Genomic DNA, 16476 nt, shown 5'->3' on the forward strand with positions numbered 1-16476 from the left:
TGGTTGGGCAACCTCAGCCACATGCTTCCTGCTTGTCGCATGCCCAGAAATCACAGCATGAACAACATACTGAGCTGGGCTTAATCCCAAACCTGACTGTCATTCAAGTTTTTGCCTAACACGTTTTCTTGGGGTTCTTTAGCATCCCTTAGGCTTTTATCAGCATCTTCCAAGATAATCAGACACTAGTCTGCCTGGTTTTAAGGCAAGACCAATCCCGCAAACACTACTCTCTCAAGGTCAGTAGAGGCATGGGAGAAGTTGCATTGTATCAAACTAGCCTCCCCCAGCTGCTGCAGTAGAGGGCAAAACTCCTGCAAGAGTCACAGAAATACCTCCCTGCTCAGCTACTGGAGGGGAGAGAGGTGCTGCAGGATGCAGAAGGCACCCTGGGTGCATGGCAGGGCGTAAGTCAGACACTCTGGTGGAAAAGCAGAATAACCTGCCTTCTGGGTGCTACTGCAGCTTCCAATAAGGAAACCCAATTGAGAAGCTTTGCTGAGTTGATCAAAAAGGTAAGGAAATGTGTGCGGTGACTTAAGTTAAAGAGCAGAATGGAAAAATCAGACTTACTCTGTGCCTAATGATAGCTGGGGGGAGCCTTTGCCAAAGGAAGCTGAAGTTGCCAGCAACATATGTGGAAATGTCATTAGTTTCCCTAACAATTAGCACTTGCTGCAACTGATATTGTTTTTGTCTATTAGTGAGAGAACAAGTGCAATGAAATACACAGGAGTTTGTGTTCTGCAAGCTTCCTGGGCAGCACTGTGAGAGGTCACCTCAGAGACAGCGAAACACGGCCAGGTGACATCTCCAAAACTCGTGCTGAATGGGGCTGGGATGAAACCATCACTGCCAGGAGATCTGGGAGCAGGTGCTGAGACAACAGGGACCACTGGGGTCAGCACTCCTTTTGAGACTATCTCCAAAGCCTGTCTCCTTTGCTCCTCTGGCTGCTTGGAGAACGGAGTAACAGGACAAGGGGAAATGGCTTTAAGCTGACAAGAGGGGAGATTTAGGCTAGAGATAAGGAAGAAATTCTTCCCTGTTAGGGTGCTGAGGCACTGGCACAGGTGGCCCAGAGAAGCTGTGGCTGCCCCATCCCTAGCTGTGCTCAAGGCCAGGTTGAAGAGGGCTTGGAGCAACCTGGTCTAGTGGAAGGTGTTCCTGCCCATGGCAGGGGGTTGGAACTGGGTGAGCTTTAAGGTCTCTTCCAACCCAAACTGTTCTGTGGTTCTATGATCATTCAGAGAAAGTATCTCAAGAGTCAGTCATCAACCCACTGGGTGAAGTACACAGCAAAGTGGCCAAGGATACACGAGGGCAAGGTGTGCTGTATAACATTTTTTCTAGCAGGTGGTGCTGTCCTGCTGCAGAAGTGACTGCACCATTCCTGGGAGGACTGGTGATGGCCAGACCAAGTCTCACTGATGCAAACTGCCTTCATTGGCAGCACCAGAGAATTTTCACATTGGCTACAATTACATGTCTACTCATTTTTTGAATGGTTTGTTCTACCACAGCAATATACAGTGCCCCACGGAGTACTGTCAGGAGCTTTCCCCTTCTGTATCATGCCCTGCTCTTGTCCCTTCTGCCTGAGCTGGGGGCCAGGGCACTGACACCCCTGCATCAGCTCTCCTGCACAGCTCAGAAGGGGAGATGGACTCATTATTCCTGCTTTGCAAACTGTAAACAGGGTGGAAAGAGGTGAAACGGCCTGACACAGCCATACAGTGATATGTAAAATATACCACAGGGTCCATCACCAATTGTGTCTAAACCCTCTCCCCTCCTCTCCTTGCCAAGCTACAGATCTAGACAAGAGCTGCAGGCACATTGCCAATCTGAGTCTCCACCTCCTTATGCTATTCTCTCCCATGCAAAGCAGTTTATAAATGCTACCTTCTGGCATTAGATCTGTTTCATACCCCCTGGTCTATGGGTAAATAGCCATTGAGGGTACAAGACAGTGACTTCTGCTCTCCCCTCTGGCTACCCAGAGAGGTGAGCTCGCTCTGCTGGCTCTTCATCCCCCATGGAGCATCCCTGCCCGCATTTCAAAGAGGAAGGAAGGCAAAGTGAATCTGCCTGGCGCAGCTCGCAGTGCCAGCTATCTGTCAGCGGCTTTGCAACGCAGGAGTACATTTGCTCTGCCAAAGCCTGGACTTTCAGGCAGGGACCGGCAGTACCACTGCACTCCCCCCATCCCATTAACCCCTCTGTTGGTAAGGGGCTAAGAGCCCCTCTGACTAAAGGGTGCAGTGAAGGCGGCACACAGAGGAGGGAGTGGGGTGAACCTCTGTGTCCCCACAGGAAAGTGGGGGTGTCGTGGTTTAAACCCAGTCAGGTAATTCGTTCTCTCACTTCCCCCCCTTTCTTGCCCTCCCCCTGCTCCCGGAGGGACAGAGAGGAGAATCGAAAAGAATGCAACTCCCACGGGTTGAGATAAGAACAGTTTAGTAACTAAGGTATAACACAAATCACTACTGCTACCACCAGTAATAACAATGAGAAAGGAAATAACAAGGGAAGAGAATACAACACCTCAGCACCAGCCGACCCATAACTTGCCCCCCTCAGCCTGACCAAGCACCGACCCATACCTCCTCCAACCCTGCAGTCCCCCAGCCCTTCCGGCTAACTCCCAGTTACATCCTGGGCATGACGTGCTGTGGTATAGAATACCTCTTTGGTCAGTTTGGGTCAGGTGTCCTGCCTCTGCTTCCTCCTGGCTTCCCCTCCTCCCTGGCAGAGCATGAGGCCCACAAAGTCCTTGGCCAAACCAAAACATCGCTATCAGTTCTGTTCCCAGGCCAAAAGTCAAAACACAGCACTGCACCAGCTACCAAGAAGGAGAAAAATGACTGCTACTGCTGAACCCAGGACAGGGGGTCAGCCCTGCAAAGGGAATTCTGCCCAGGGACAGCCAATAAACCTGCTAGGGACAAGACAAAATAACTGTGGGATTGGTGGTAGCTCCCATGGACCCACTTCACCTCAACAGACAGCATGTTGTGAAAAGGAGGAAGCCTGCAGTGACAGGGAACAGCGAGCATCTCCCCCAGCAAACACTGAAGCCACCCAGGTCCTGCTGTGCTGCCAGACAGCAGGCAACAGGAGCACAAAGAGGACAAACACCTTTTAGGTGGGTGCCACAGCTTTTAGCATATTTCCACAGCAGTCCAAACGAGCATTGTCCTAATTGCTCTCCATCTCCCCAAAACCTGGGAGCTGGGTCTCTTTATTTACTGCATCTGCCTGCCTCCCATCTTCAGGACACGTCTGCCCTGGATCCGTCCTCCCTTCCCCCCGTCAAACTCAACAACCACCAGAAATATCCTGTAATCTCTTCTGCTTCACCTGTAATTTGTGTCATGCTGGCAAGGAGGAGCGGAACCGTCTGCCTTTGTCAAGATCAAAAAAGCCATGGCAGCCATGTGATGTCAGCTTACATTACACCACCCTCACTCACCTCTGCCTCCCCTCTCCTGCTTGCTGCAGCGGGGGAAGATGTCTTCATCCTCCTGTGGCCTTCCTCCTCCCCATGGCACATCTGGCATTCACAGGTAACCTGGCTGATGGCAGAAGGAGGGCCAGCCCCAGCAGGGAGCTGAGGGGGTCCTGGACCCTGCCCCACATCAAGCTGGAGCCAAACCTGGGCATGAGACAAAGAGCATGAGATGCAGCAAAGGAGACTGAAGGCCACTGGGGGACACTGGAACTCTGAGGCCTTTACATCAGTGCAAGTCATCCTCCCGCTCTGACCTTGGACTAAGGAAACCTCAGCCCAACCTTCAGAACTGCAGTGCTTCAGCACAGGCTCCTTCCTGCCTGTCTCATGGACAGGGGAGTGCTGGGCTGGGCAGGGTCCGGCCAGCCCTAGGGGCAAGGGGCAGATGCTCTGGAAAGGGTAGGATGGAGGCTGGGCTGCAGGAGCTGCTGCAAAACCTCACATGGGGCAATTCGGCATGCAACGCTGAGTGCTGCTGCTGTGTGCTGTTAGTGACATTCCCTTCCCTAGCTATTATATTTACCTGGAGTACTGTGTTCCACTCTGCGGTCCCCAACACAAGAGGGGGACATGGAGCTCTTGGAGGGAGTCCAGAGGAGGGCCATGAAGATGGCCACAGGGCTGGAGCACCTCTCCAATGGAGACAGGCCAAGAGAGCTGGGCTTGTTCAGCCTGGAGAAGAGAAGGCTCTGGGGAGACCTTAGAGCAGCTTCCAGTGCCAGTGCCTAAAGCGGCTACAAGAAATCGGGAAAGGGACGTTTTACAAAGGCAGGCAGTGACAGGACAAGGGGGATGGCTTTAACCTGACAGAGGGGACATTGAATTTGATGTCAGGAGGAAGCTCTTCACGAGGACGGTGCTGAGGCGCTGGCAGAGGTTTCCCACAGAAGCTGCGGCTCCCCCCCGCCTCGCAGTGCCCAAGCCCGGGTCGCACGGGGCCTGCCCCAACCCGCTCTGGCGGAAGTCGTGCGGTAACACCGCACAGCACCGCCCTCACCCCTCCCCAGTGCACATGCGCGCTGGGAGCCCCGCCCCCGACGTGCGCCTCACGACGTCGGTTTGAATCCCGGCGGGTGAGCGATGGCGGTGTTGCGGCCCTTCGACAAGCTCCCGGCGCTCAACTCCGCCACCTTGCTGGTAGGTCCGCTCTGCGCCGCTTCCCCTGCCCCGGCCCGCCGGTACCGCGCCTTCCGACCCCTTCCCCTCGGGAGCCACGGCCTTGCTGGCCCCAGTGCTGGTTCGTGCGCGACCCCCGGCACCGCGGGTGCCTTTTGCCAGCGGCCTCTGACCGCGCTTTCCTTCTCTGTCCGCGCAGTTGGTGGGTTCGGACGAAGGGCTCCAGCAGGAGCTGGCGAAGGCGATGCTCCAGGAGAAGAAGAGCTTCAAGATTAGCATGTGAGTGGTGGGGAGCGGGATCGCACCGGGCCCTTCTGCCGCCTTGTCCTAGAGGTAGAGCTAAAGCGGCGGCTGTAACGAGGATTCACGGAGCTTCTGCTTCAGAGAACGTGCTATGGTAAACGCTGGAGTGCGTTACTGCGGGGGGAAACGCGGTCCGCCTCCAGCGTGGTGGGGTTAACCTCAGCCAGCAGCCAAGGACTGCACAGCCGCTCGCTCATTGCCCTCACCCCCCCCACCGGTGGGATGGGGAGGGGAACCGGGAAAAGTGTAAAAACCCATGGGTTGAGATAAGAACGGTTTCATAATTGAAGTAAAAGTAAAACGTTATAACAATAGAAAATATTCATATTGTTATAGTATTTTATGTTTCCTCCAGAGAGAGGAAGGAATAAACAGATGATGCACAGTATAATTGCTCACCACCCACTGACTGATGCCCATCTCTTCGCTGAGCAGCAACCGGCCCTTTCCAGCCACCTCCCCACAGTTTATATACTGGGCATGATGTGCTGTGGTATGGAATACCCCTTTGGCTAGTTCTGGTCAGGTGTCCTGTCTTTGCTTCATCCCAGCTTTTTGTGCCCCTCCTCGCTGGCAGGGGATGAGACAGAAAAGTCTTTGATCAGGGTAAGCACTACTCGGCAACAACTAAAACATCCATGTCTTATCAGCATTGTTCTCAGACTAAAGCCAAAACACAGCACTGCACTAGCTACTAGGAAGAAAATGAATTCTCTCCCAGCTGAAGCCAGGACAAGGGCAGGCAGTCTGGGCATGGTTAGATGTGGGAGTGGAAATAATGCTCGTATTCATCATGTTCACTGTGCACATACCATTCCCCTTTGGATGTTGCACAGATGCTTGATTACTAAATTGCAAGAGAGTGAGAAGAGCACAGGTATTTTTTCCCCTCCTGGGAGATAGGCATATACATGAATTTAACATGTTGCAATGGGACAAGTTGCAATGCTTGCAGCTCTTTGAAACCGAACAAGTTTGCTGAAAGATGTCCATTGCTTTTGATGCTCTTCATAGCCATTTTCGATTTTATGTGCGTGCATGTGCTTTTCGTCCTCAGGCTATTAAGATGCATTTGGAATTTCAACTTCAGCTGCATGACGAGCCCTTTCTTAAAAAGCTTAACTAATGTTTTATGATGAAATGTCCTTGACAGCTCTCTTGCCAAGACCAAATGAATTTATTCAGCTCTTCAGAAGGCATTTGTGTTATTTCACTGCTGTAATCCAAGGCTATGCAGTAAAGGCAAACTCGAGCTAATGATCTACTAGCCAGTTAGTGACTGTATTGCTCTCATCATGGCATTTTGGATGTTTGTGCTAGCTAATAGTACATTAATAACCCAATTTTCTATTCAAATCCTGCAGCTTCTGTTGAGCTGCGGAGTACCATAACTAATTGGCTACTGTTACTATAGCTGGGTAACTACCTAAAGGCATGGAAACTTAGCTCGTGCTGCAGAGCAAGGTAAGTTCCTGCCCTAGTATCATTAGGGAAGCAGAAGTCTGTGACAGTTGTCACAGCTGTGACACCCCTAGCTCCCCTTCTTTGGGATTATATACATTACAAAGAAATATAGTGTTTTCTGGCAAGACTACCTGCCAGATACTGCTGTTTAGAGAATTGGAGGGCTGGGGTTCTTGTGTTTCTTATCACTTGGGGGGAAAAAAAGGCTTCTGCAGTGCATATCTGGAGGCTACTGGCATCATCTAGTGATGTTGGCTTAAATATCATAGAATCATAGAACGGTTTGAGCTGGAAAGGACCTTAAGATCATCCAGTTCCAACTCCCCTGCCATGTGCAGGGACATCTCACACTGTACCGTGTTGCCCAAGGCTCTGTCGCACCTGGCCTTGACCGCTGCCAGGGATGGAGCATTTACTACTTCTTTGGGCAACCCATTCCAGTGCCTCACCACCCTCACAGTAAAGGACTTCTTATATCTAACCTGAACTTCCGCTGTTCAAGTTTGAACCCATTACCCCTTGTCCTATCACTGCAGTCTCTGCTGAAGAGTCCCTCTTCAGCATCCTTATAGGCCCTCTTCAGATACTGGAAGGCTGCTATGAGGTCTCCATGTAGCCTTTTCTTCAGGCTGAACAGCCCCAACTTTCTCAGCCTGTCTTCATATGGGAGAATATAGTATATAGTGGAATTCTAAATCGTGGAGGTTTTGGGTAGTTCTGCACCTGCTTCCAGACAATGAGATCTGATACTTTCCTTTCACCACAGCTTCTCACTAAATTGCATTTTAAATTGATAAGCTTGTTTGTGTTGCAATGTGTCTTTCAAGCACACTTTGCTCATAACTCGTGTTTGCTTCAGAAAGTTTTTGTTAAATCATAGCTTCCTTACTTGTAGGAAGCACCACACCTTTATGTGGAGACTGGCAGACAAAAGTACAAACTGCATGTGATTAGTAGAAGGGAATGTGTACTGTGGCTGCTGGGGAAAGCTGTGAAGTCCTTAGTTAATTGCTAGAAGTAATGTTTCCCCTAGGAAACCAAAACCAGTGTTTCTCTCTTGGCTTCCAGAGACGAAGTGGATTGTGAGAGAGATTGAAATTCTGGGATTTATTTTTTTCTCCAGTCTGTCTTTCAGGTGAACTTCCAAAAATATGCTTCCCTGTGGAAGGCCCAGATAGGCACTACTGAAGCTTTTCCCTTTTTTTTTCTTTTTACTTGTAGTGGGAAGACACACAGAAAATCCCCACCCTGTGTTTTTTCCAACAGCTGTATCAGCAGTGGTAGTATTGAATAGAAGGAAATATCAACCAATCTAGTAACTCCTGATGCAGTGAAAGGGATAAAAAAGGGGTAATGATATAATAGGAGCTCTTTCTGAATTAAAACTTCATCTATAAAGTTGTATTAGTGATAATATGCTATTTTAAGGTTTTGTGAATATAACACACCTCTATCACAGGCATCTGAGAAGGTAGACTCTCCTGTTTGAGAGCATGAGCAGTATCTTTGGAACATGACGGGAAAGCACTGGTGCATTTTAGATGAAACTTGGCAGCAAAATACACCAGTAAAGTATTGAGGTTCACTTTGTTAGAAAGGACTCTTCTTAACAATTAAATGACTGCTGTATGGATCTGTTGGGAACAAATGCTTCTGTGAATCTTGTTATGCTCTAATAAGCTTCCCATTATAAACAAGCTTGTCCAGCAAGTACCATTGTGCCTGTCAACAGCTATGAGTAGGCCTATGATATTAGAATACCACTTAAAGAATTGCAGTGTCTCTTCAGTTCCTACATGTTTAGTGTGCTTTCTGGTAACTTGCTACATGGTGAACTGTGATGGTTATCTGGATGTGGTTAAGTGGATAATGTCTTGCCAAGCTATTTGGTTAAACTGGACAATTTATTCTCTTTCAGTCATCTTGCTACATCCCTCCCCTTACCTTCAGAGGGGGATCATCTTCGGCCCAGGATAGATCTGATTGTGTTTACGATTGACATCAAGAACAAATACAGGTAAAAGAAGGGCAAAAATCTGAGAGGGGAAACTGATATTCTTTCTTGGATTGATAAATAAATCTATATTTTTACTGTGTCAGAATTTCTGAATAGTGGAATTCAAAGCCAAGACTTGCTGTGGTGGAACAGCTCAGTAATACATGCAGTGGTTTTCTGGCCTTCAGCAATGGATTAGTTCTGAACCGCTCTGTCTAATAACATGCCTGTTGTGCACTAAGTTGCCATAGCAGAGAAGGCAGAATTTATTCCCGAGTATGGATATGTGGTGATGGGAACTGAGCTTTGGAAAGATGCTGTCTCTAAAATTAGATGGAAATGATGGTCATGCTGTTAAGTTCTGTAATATACAGAGGGCTGATGTACACTGGGCAGTGCAACCTAATAACCTGCCAGTTGCTGCATCTGTGTCCCCAGTTCACTGATACTGCTGTTCAAGTTGGATCAGCACTGCAGATGTCTTTAGGTAAAAGAGAAAGTTCTGCAGGGATGATCCCTTTTCTCTCATCTTGTGCTCATCTTTGTAGAAATGATGTTTCAGTCCCTAGGCCATAAGTAAAGACTTGCTAAGGCACAGAAGTCAGCATTTTATTATTTACTTAACTTGTGAGTGATGATCCTGGGCTCTCATTTACCAAAAATGACAGGCCCAGCTGCATACTTATAGCACAAATGGTGCTGCGGAAGTGTGTGGGCTAGCTCTTCTGAAAGAGCCAAAGTAGTGCTGAAGTCTTGTTGGATGTTAATGAATGTGGATGCTTAGTGTCCGCAAATCACAGAGGAGACCATTCAAACTAAGTCTAACTGTTGAGTCTTGGGTAGAAAAGGATATGTTATGGATTATTAAACAGCTGTGGGTATTACAGAGAGCTCTCATGCCATGCTTTTAGCACAGAGCATAACTCTGCCAGCTCTCAGATCAGCAGATGTTAACATCAGTGGCTTTCTAAATGTGCTTCTGAAAGTTACACTATTTGTCCTTATGCTGAACTGTTTTTACCTCCCTGTCCAACTGGATTATCTGTGTTTCTCTGACAGCTTGAAGAATGTCGAAGCTTCCTTAGCTCATGTGGCTGCCAGCTTCTTCCTGGGGAAAGTGTGCTTTCTTGTCACTGGGGGTACGTATGCCATCTGCCCTCTTCTTCTTCTCTAGGCAGCACAACTCACTGTTGATTGCCTTAAAACAGAGCAGTGACTTAACTTGAAACAAGACAAAGGAAAACAGTGGCTTTGTCAAAAGCTTTGTTTAAATTATATCTGAACTCACCTGTGGGGGGTTTTGATTGTCAGATGAAACACGGTTCTCATCTCATGCTCACTTGCTCTCTCCTTCTTGTTCTTGCCAGTAAGACCTCTCTTCTCTGTCCCTAATCCCTGAATATGATTTGTGCTATTGATTTGTATTTTTTTCCTGTGTTACTGTAGAAGTCTGTTCTATCTGCTCTTGCAGATATGTCTTAATGATTATCTTAATAAGCAGCGAGGAGTGTATGATACTGTGGTAATAAAATGCATTTAAATGGATGAGCTACTAAACTATTAAATATGGTTTTAATACAACACTGGTATCCCTGCTGTGTACTGTCTAGCCCTCTTGTGCCTCTAATCTCTTTCTTTCCCCCCCACTGCCTCAAGTAGAGGGAGTGTTTTCCTGTATCCTCCCTGCTTCAGCTCTGAGGAACTGGAGTGGGCAGACCATACTGCTCAGTGTTGGACAAGAGGTCCCGTGTCCTTGGAATTTTGGGCTCAGGAGGCCTAATTCTGGGGTGAGAAAGAGTCTTAGTGTTGTCCTGTACTATGGCTCTCCTGAGCAAGTTAATTCCTCAGAGACTTGAGCACCCTGTGATACCACATGAGCCAGATTCAGACTGTGCTGATAATAGTGTACCAGTCCCTTATTCAAAATGGTACAGTACTTGGTAATGTGGTAGTACTATTCCACATTAGTATTATGAAAGACTTCTGTGCTAATTCCATTGTGAATCTTATACCATTCTCTTTGTACTGCTCACTGTTGCCTTACCTTCTACAGTGCTCTGAAAGCTAGCTCTGGATAATTTTGTGGATGTGGAATTCCCTGTAGTTTTCTTAACTGAATGTTGAATATGTGGCTTGTAATGTGGGAAATCTTTTTCTGTAGTTGGCAGGGTGAATTTCTGCAGTGTAGAAATGAGTTCCATCTGGAAACTGGGAGAAGTCTACTGCAGTCCTGTGCTATACTGTGAGCTGGAGGTAAGGTGCTGATTTGGTGTCTGTAGGGTCTTGTGCATTCCAGTGCTCTCTGATCCTCAGGAACATCATTACCTTAGCAATAAATATATGTACATACACTACTGTCTTGCTTAAGTGTCAAAGACCAGACTCTATAAGAGTAGTAGAGGTACAGGAGTCTGGCTGTTCTTGAAATGAGTCTTGTAAATTACCTGCTCATTCCTGTGCTACTTCAAAGCCTCAGGAAGCCAAGTCTAAATTAATAAAGACTTCACTGATACACAAAGCCTCAGTACACTTTGTTCTTTGAGGCATTTTCCCTTCTTGGGAGCCACATAGCTGTTATTTGCCATGTGGCTCTCTTGTCTGTATAATGCTTCCTGTTAGCCAGGCTTTGTTGCTTCACAGGCTGTTTTGCTATCTGATACGCCACTCTTTCCAATTACCTGTTTGGTCTGAAAAGCTGGAGGGAGAGTTTGGCATTCAGCAAATGTGTGTTCACTTTTCTGTGTGTTCGTCATTGCACCCTCGGAGATCACTTCCCTACCAGCAGGTAATACCTGTGCCTTTGGCAAGCCCTTCAGGGTTTTCGGCTGACAACACTGTACCTTACTTAACATTAGGGGAGTAAACAGGCCTGTTTGGAGTTTTCTGTAGCTGGCTGCTCTGAACCATACTTAATGCCTGCTCTGGTTTTGATTTTATTTTATCACAGCTTTGCACTGCTTTTCTTTTCTGTTGCTGAAATAATTTCTCAATTTTGTTTCCAGTTGGAATGGATACGAGTTGCCACTGCTCAGCGACTTCTCCGGATGTTACAGATCTGTGCTGGTCATGTACCAGGAGTTTCTGCCTTGACCTTTAACTTTATGTTGAGGAACTCTTACTAGCTTCCCATTGTGAGAATTGAGGATTTTTACTTCAGGCATTCAAGCTGCTTCAGTTGGAATCACGCTGGGAAGCTTTTTTGCCTAACATGTCATGATCACTCATCCAGAGCTGTTCCTAGTTGCTAATCTCTCAAGAAAAGCTTGATTTCTGCTCAGCTGATAATGTAGAGGTGCTGGGGGGGGAGGGGAGTTTGAACTGGGGACTCCTATCCATTATTACATCTCAGTCCCATTTCATGATCAAGTTTGAGTTTCACCCACTTCGCCAGTGGCCAGGAGCTACATGTTTTACTGAGAGAATATCAGAAAAACAAGCTGCTAGCCCAAATACTTCATATCATGTTGAGTATCTTAGTTTCCCAAAGTACTAGAGAAGAGGCAGCAGGTTCCTGCTTCCTTCCAGTTGAAATATAGCACCTTGGACTAACATGAAACCTGCCTCCTAGGTTTTGTCTCCCCACTAAGAGAATAATGGGGAAGAAGGGTTGTACTTCAGCGGGCAGTAAGTGATCCAGGTGTGTGAGTGTCTGCCCAGTGAAGGGCTCAGTATTCCATGCCTGGTACCTAACTGGGGAGGAAGGGAGTAAATAAGGTAATTGAGCACTTTAGCTTTCTTATAGATCTTTAAAGAAAAAGGCTTCATCTAGCAAACCCAAGATAACAAACAACCCTACTTTATTAAGCCTAGGATAACCATATTCTTACTGCAATTCAGCAGTTTGTTATGGAGTTGTAAGTTAACAAAATGTGTACTATTTAATAATTAGCTGTATGCTGTTTGTTCAGGTATATGGCACTGGCTCTGAAGACCTATGAGCACTTGCCCAGGTTTGCCCGGGCAGGGAGGCTGGTCCTTGCTTGCAGCTTGAGCTTCCAGTTAGTTGGTGGGCTGCAGTCACGGCTTCAGCCACGGGGTGGTGGCAAAAGCTTTTCAAATAGGAATCTTCCTGTATACCCACTTGAGCCACCTTCTCCAATACGTTTCTTGAGTCGCTGGGATGTTTCTTACCCAGAAATGCGTGCCAGGTAGAAATGAAGCCCAGAGAGAATGTGTTAGGCTTCCTCCTGGTTTAATTTATTTAATCCCCAATAGTGTGCTTTAATGTAGCTAGGTGCAGAGCTTTAGCTGTGTGTGCTGTTTTGCTTAGCTTGTTTCTGACATCTGTCTGTGAGCAGGAAAAAGCAGAAAGCAGCACTGCAGGCTTAATCAGCTGTGAGTGTTGGCAGTCCTTGTAAAGACAGCTCAGCAAGGCACAAAGCCTGTATCCTTGCTCAGAGGACGCACAAATCCCAGCTACAGTTGTATCGTTGCTGGCAGGGGACAGCTAGGTTGTTTATCAGCTGAAACAAAAGGAGCTGAACCATTCAGCTGTGTTATGGTGCCCAAAAGGGTTGGACTGGCTAAAACCCAAAGGAGAAAGAAATATGCAAACTCTCCTGGCTGTGTAAGAAGGATTGGAAGCTTAATGGGCATGCCCTACTTTCGGCTAGCTTTGTGATCCTGAAGGTACCAGCTAGGACTTGGCCACCAGAGTGAGGCAGTCATGCTGAGAAACAAGTTTCTCTGTTGGTTATGCTGTCTCAGCCTTGCTCTTGCTTTGGGTCCCTGAAAATAAATGAGACCATGGTTTAGAACAGACTGGTTTCGATTTGCTCTCGTTGTGCAGGTGCAATCTGGGGGAGGGAAGGAAGGGCTGCGACATGAAATGAGCCAATCTCTCATCTCCTCCGCAGCTGCTGTAAGGTAAGGAGACTTCAGTCTCCTAGGTTGCTCCCTGGTTGTCTCTAATCACTATTGGACTGGGGTAAAAGCCCTTTGGCCTCAAGAGTAATTTTGCTGTGCTTTCTTGACTGGTGAAAACGAAACTTTCTTTGGTTCACCCAGACTGCTTCATAGCAACCCACATGTGCTACTGTCCATTCCTGCACCTTCAAACATGAGGTTGGGTTTTTTTCTACCACTGTTTCAGATGTGGTATTTCTTTCTACTACTTTCAAAGAAGAAAGATTTTGTCTGTACCACTTCCTACAGGTGGCCAATCCCAGCTGGTACAAAATAAAATCTAGTTCCTTAAGAGCAGCATCTCACTTCACCTTGAGGCAAATATTTTTCATGCTCTTAGGAAAAAGTCTTCACTAGAAGTGGCAGGGGAAGTGGTGCATATCTAAGAATCTGACACAATGTCTCAGGTCCATCATGTTTTACAACTAAAAGTAGTTGGGACACATCTAAAGCTACAGCTTCAGCTAAGTAAATACGTCTTGGAACTGTCAGCTATTAGTTTGGACAGGCTGTAACACTGCCCCTACCAGAGAGGACAAGGCATCTGAGGATATCTTTCATCTGGATGGAGTAGCCAGGGCTAACGTTTGATGAAGGCCTTGTGAAAGTAGTACTTGGATTGGGATCAGAGTCATGAAAAGCCTGAAGCTGAACTAGGGCTAGTGACTGTCATGTTTAAACATTAGGAAAAACCTTGCCAAGGTGGCTGAAATCTGAACTAACAGAGATATTTTGGAGTTACTTGCTTTCTCTTTCTCTCTCTCTGTTGCCTCAGTTCCCTATCCTGGGGGAGACTTTCAAAGAGAAATACCCCTTTCTGTGGCCAGAGCACCCATGAACGTTCCTGGTTTGACTGCTTCTGTTTGTGGATGTGGTTTTGTTTGTCAGCAACATTAGCGTAAAAGCAGTGTCATAAGTACAGAAGACCTTGCACAGTTGCACTAGCATAAGCTTCAGTTGTGCAGTGCTTTTTTTTGGGGGGGGCTGGTGGCGGAGCTGGTTGAGGCTGTAAGAGGGCCTGTTCTGCTACAGCAGGTTTACCACAGGATTTTGCCTTCAGCCTGGTCACATGAAGAAGATTCTATATCCTCAGCCTGCTAGCTGAGCTGCTCTGTGTCAGCGTGGTTGGCATTGCCTACTGGGACCATAGTTTTCTGCTAGCCCAGGTTTTCCAAGGGAAGAGGTTTTGCTTGCTGGCATTGCCACACCAGCAGTTAAATCAGACCAACTCTTAAGCGTGATAAGACATGATATGCTTGGTCTATACTAGCAGGAGAGAAAGTCTGTGTACGGATATGGCTCCTGTAGTAAAAGATCTCTATCCCGGAACAAATATCAGAAAGAAATTCAGCCCTGAGGACTTATCTTTCCCTCCAAACCCTGAAACTTGTGGTAGAGGTTTAAATTCAAGGCCACCTCTTATATTTGTGTTGGGCACTGATTAAAACTCAGTATCTCTGCTTGCCAAGACCTGTAGTTGGAAGGGGCTGGCTGGGTTAGGTCAGCTGTGCTCAAGCTGTAAGAGCTGCTTGGCAGCTCTTGCCTGCTGCTGCTGTGGACAGTGGTCATGAAGAAACTTGTGTTGCCTGGAGCTGCCCTGCAGAGCTCCAGCAGAGGTACCTGCTCTGCTGTAAAAAGCAAAGGAGATGCTTTCTCCCTTGGGATTTTTAACTTGTTTTGCAGGAGCACTGGGCTTTGCTCTGGCCAGATTCCAGCTGCTACATCTCCATTCAGCTGGCCCAGATCCCCTGGCAGTCTCCTCTGAGTGTTCTCCACTTCCCACCCCAAGCTGGTGTGCAGCCTTGCTGTGGGCTGCTGACCAACTGCCACTTTTCATTCAGTGACCAGCTGTCCTTCACTGGTGGGGAAAAGTGATTTATATGCAAAAGAAAGCAGTGGCTGGCACGGCCCAGAGCTGGGAGCCAGAAACACTGGGCTCATGTCACCTCTCTTCCTGATTCCTTGCATGACCCTGGGTGCACAGGTTAAAACTCACTGGGCTTCACTTGCTCTGCCTCTACAGCAGGAGCTGCCTCCACTGGAGGGGTGTGATGAGGGCAAATAGACATTGCTTTGGGGTCATAAGTCTGGAATTGAGTGGAAATATTCGGAAGAAACCTAATGAGCAGAGTGTGGTTGTTACCTGTGTTCTGGGGGGGAGGGTTTGGTGGGACCTGCTTAAGATTGGCTGTGTTTTGTGCTGCTTACCTGCCTGACTGCTGCAGGGAGGCTGCCTGAAACTGGGCTGCGATCCCGCTCATGAGGCGTTGCGGCATGGTTGGGTTTTGTTGTGAACTGGAACAAAATTACACTCTGAAGCGCTGAAATTCCCTGTGCAGTTCAATTATCCTTGAATTGGCCGGTGGGAGAAATCAAAGTCTCTGGATCTCTTCCTCATTGTTTAAATATTAATACGGCACGGCGATGCTGAGCAGGATGGCATCCCCTCGGGTTGGCTCTGTGCAGGGGGGCAGCCTTGGCTGTGAAAGAACCGGTGCGGAGCGAGAGAGAGAGGTTGGGCTGAGGGGCCTCGGGAGTGATGTGACTCGCTCTGACTCCTTGGCAGCCGAGCAGCACGGGCTCCTGGCCCGTGCTGGGGCACGTTTCCCTCGCCGCGGGCCCCTTCTGGGGGAGCTGATACGTGCCACCATGCTGGCCCCCCTCAAGCTCGCCGCGCAGGGTGGTGGTTTGAGAGGGGCCAGGAAAGGCAGGATCTGTGCCCGCCCCCTGCCCCGCAGCCTCCTCCACCGAGGGCAGTCAGTGGGGTGTGGAAGAGACGTGTTCTACACAGGTGCAGGTGCGGCTGCGGGCTGCATGCGAGGGCCCCGTGGGCCCTGTGCGTCACGGGAGGGAGCACTGAGATGGGGTGAGGGCAGAACAGAGAGAGGCCACCTTCCTCTGGGGAACTTGCTCTGCCCTCCAGTCCAGCAAGCTGAAGCAGCCGTACTTGAGAGCGGTCCTTGTGCAGGAGCCAGGCACAGCTACACCGACCTAAAAAGCCCAACTAGCGTTAAACATGCTAAGGAGGCTTTCCCGGCTTTCCGTCCCTGTGTTCCCATGGAAGCTCTCGAGTCCCACTGTGTGCCCATGCTGCATCGACAGGGCTATGGTGGCTTGCTGTGGCTGGGCCTGCCTTCCTCCTGCCAAGCTGGCCAAGTCACCACAGCACTCTGATGGA

General features: G+C 48.3%; 1 protein-coding gene across 2 annotated transcripts; it reads left to right on the plus strand.

Moving 5' to 3' along the window:
* The first annotated feature begins 4569 nt into the window (after positions 1 to 4569).
* CENPM (centromere protein M) lies at positions 4570 to 11530 on the plus strand. Of its 2 annotated transcripts, XM_057430955.1 has the most exons (6): positions 4570 to 4651; positions 4830 to 4909; positions 8316 to 8414; positions 9453 to 9532; positions 10555 to 10646; positions 11396 to 11530. In XM_057430955.1, the coding sequence occupies exons 1-6, from the start codon at positions 4595 to 4597 to the stop codon at positions 11513 to 11515; spliced, it is 528 nt and encodes a 175-aa protein (XP_057286938.1). In that variant the 5' UTR covers positions 4570 to 4594; the 3' UTR covers positions 11516 to 11530. The 2 variants fall into 2 exon arrangements, with proteins under 2 accessions (XP_057286938.1, XP_057286949.1); XM_057430966.1 differs by lacking the exon at positions 8316 to 8414.
* The last annotated feature ends 4946 nt before the right edge of the window (positions 11531 to 16476 follow it).

Source organism: Pezoporus wallicus, unplaced genomic scaffold, assembly GCF_028554395.1.
Source record: "Pezoporus wallicus isolate ANWC-B61680 ecotype Strahan unplaced genomic scaffold, APGP_CSIRO_Pwel_v1 scaffold_3294, whole genome shotgun sequence".
NCBI classification, from domain to species: domain Eukaryota; kingdom Metazoa; phylum Chordata; class Aves; order Psittaciformes; family Psittacidae; genus Pezoporus; species Pezoporus wallicus.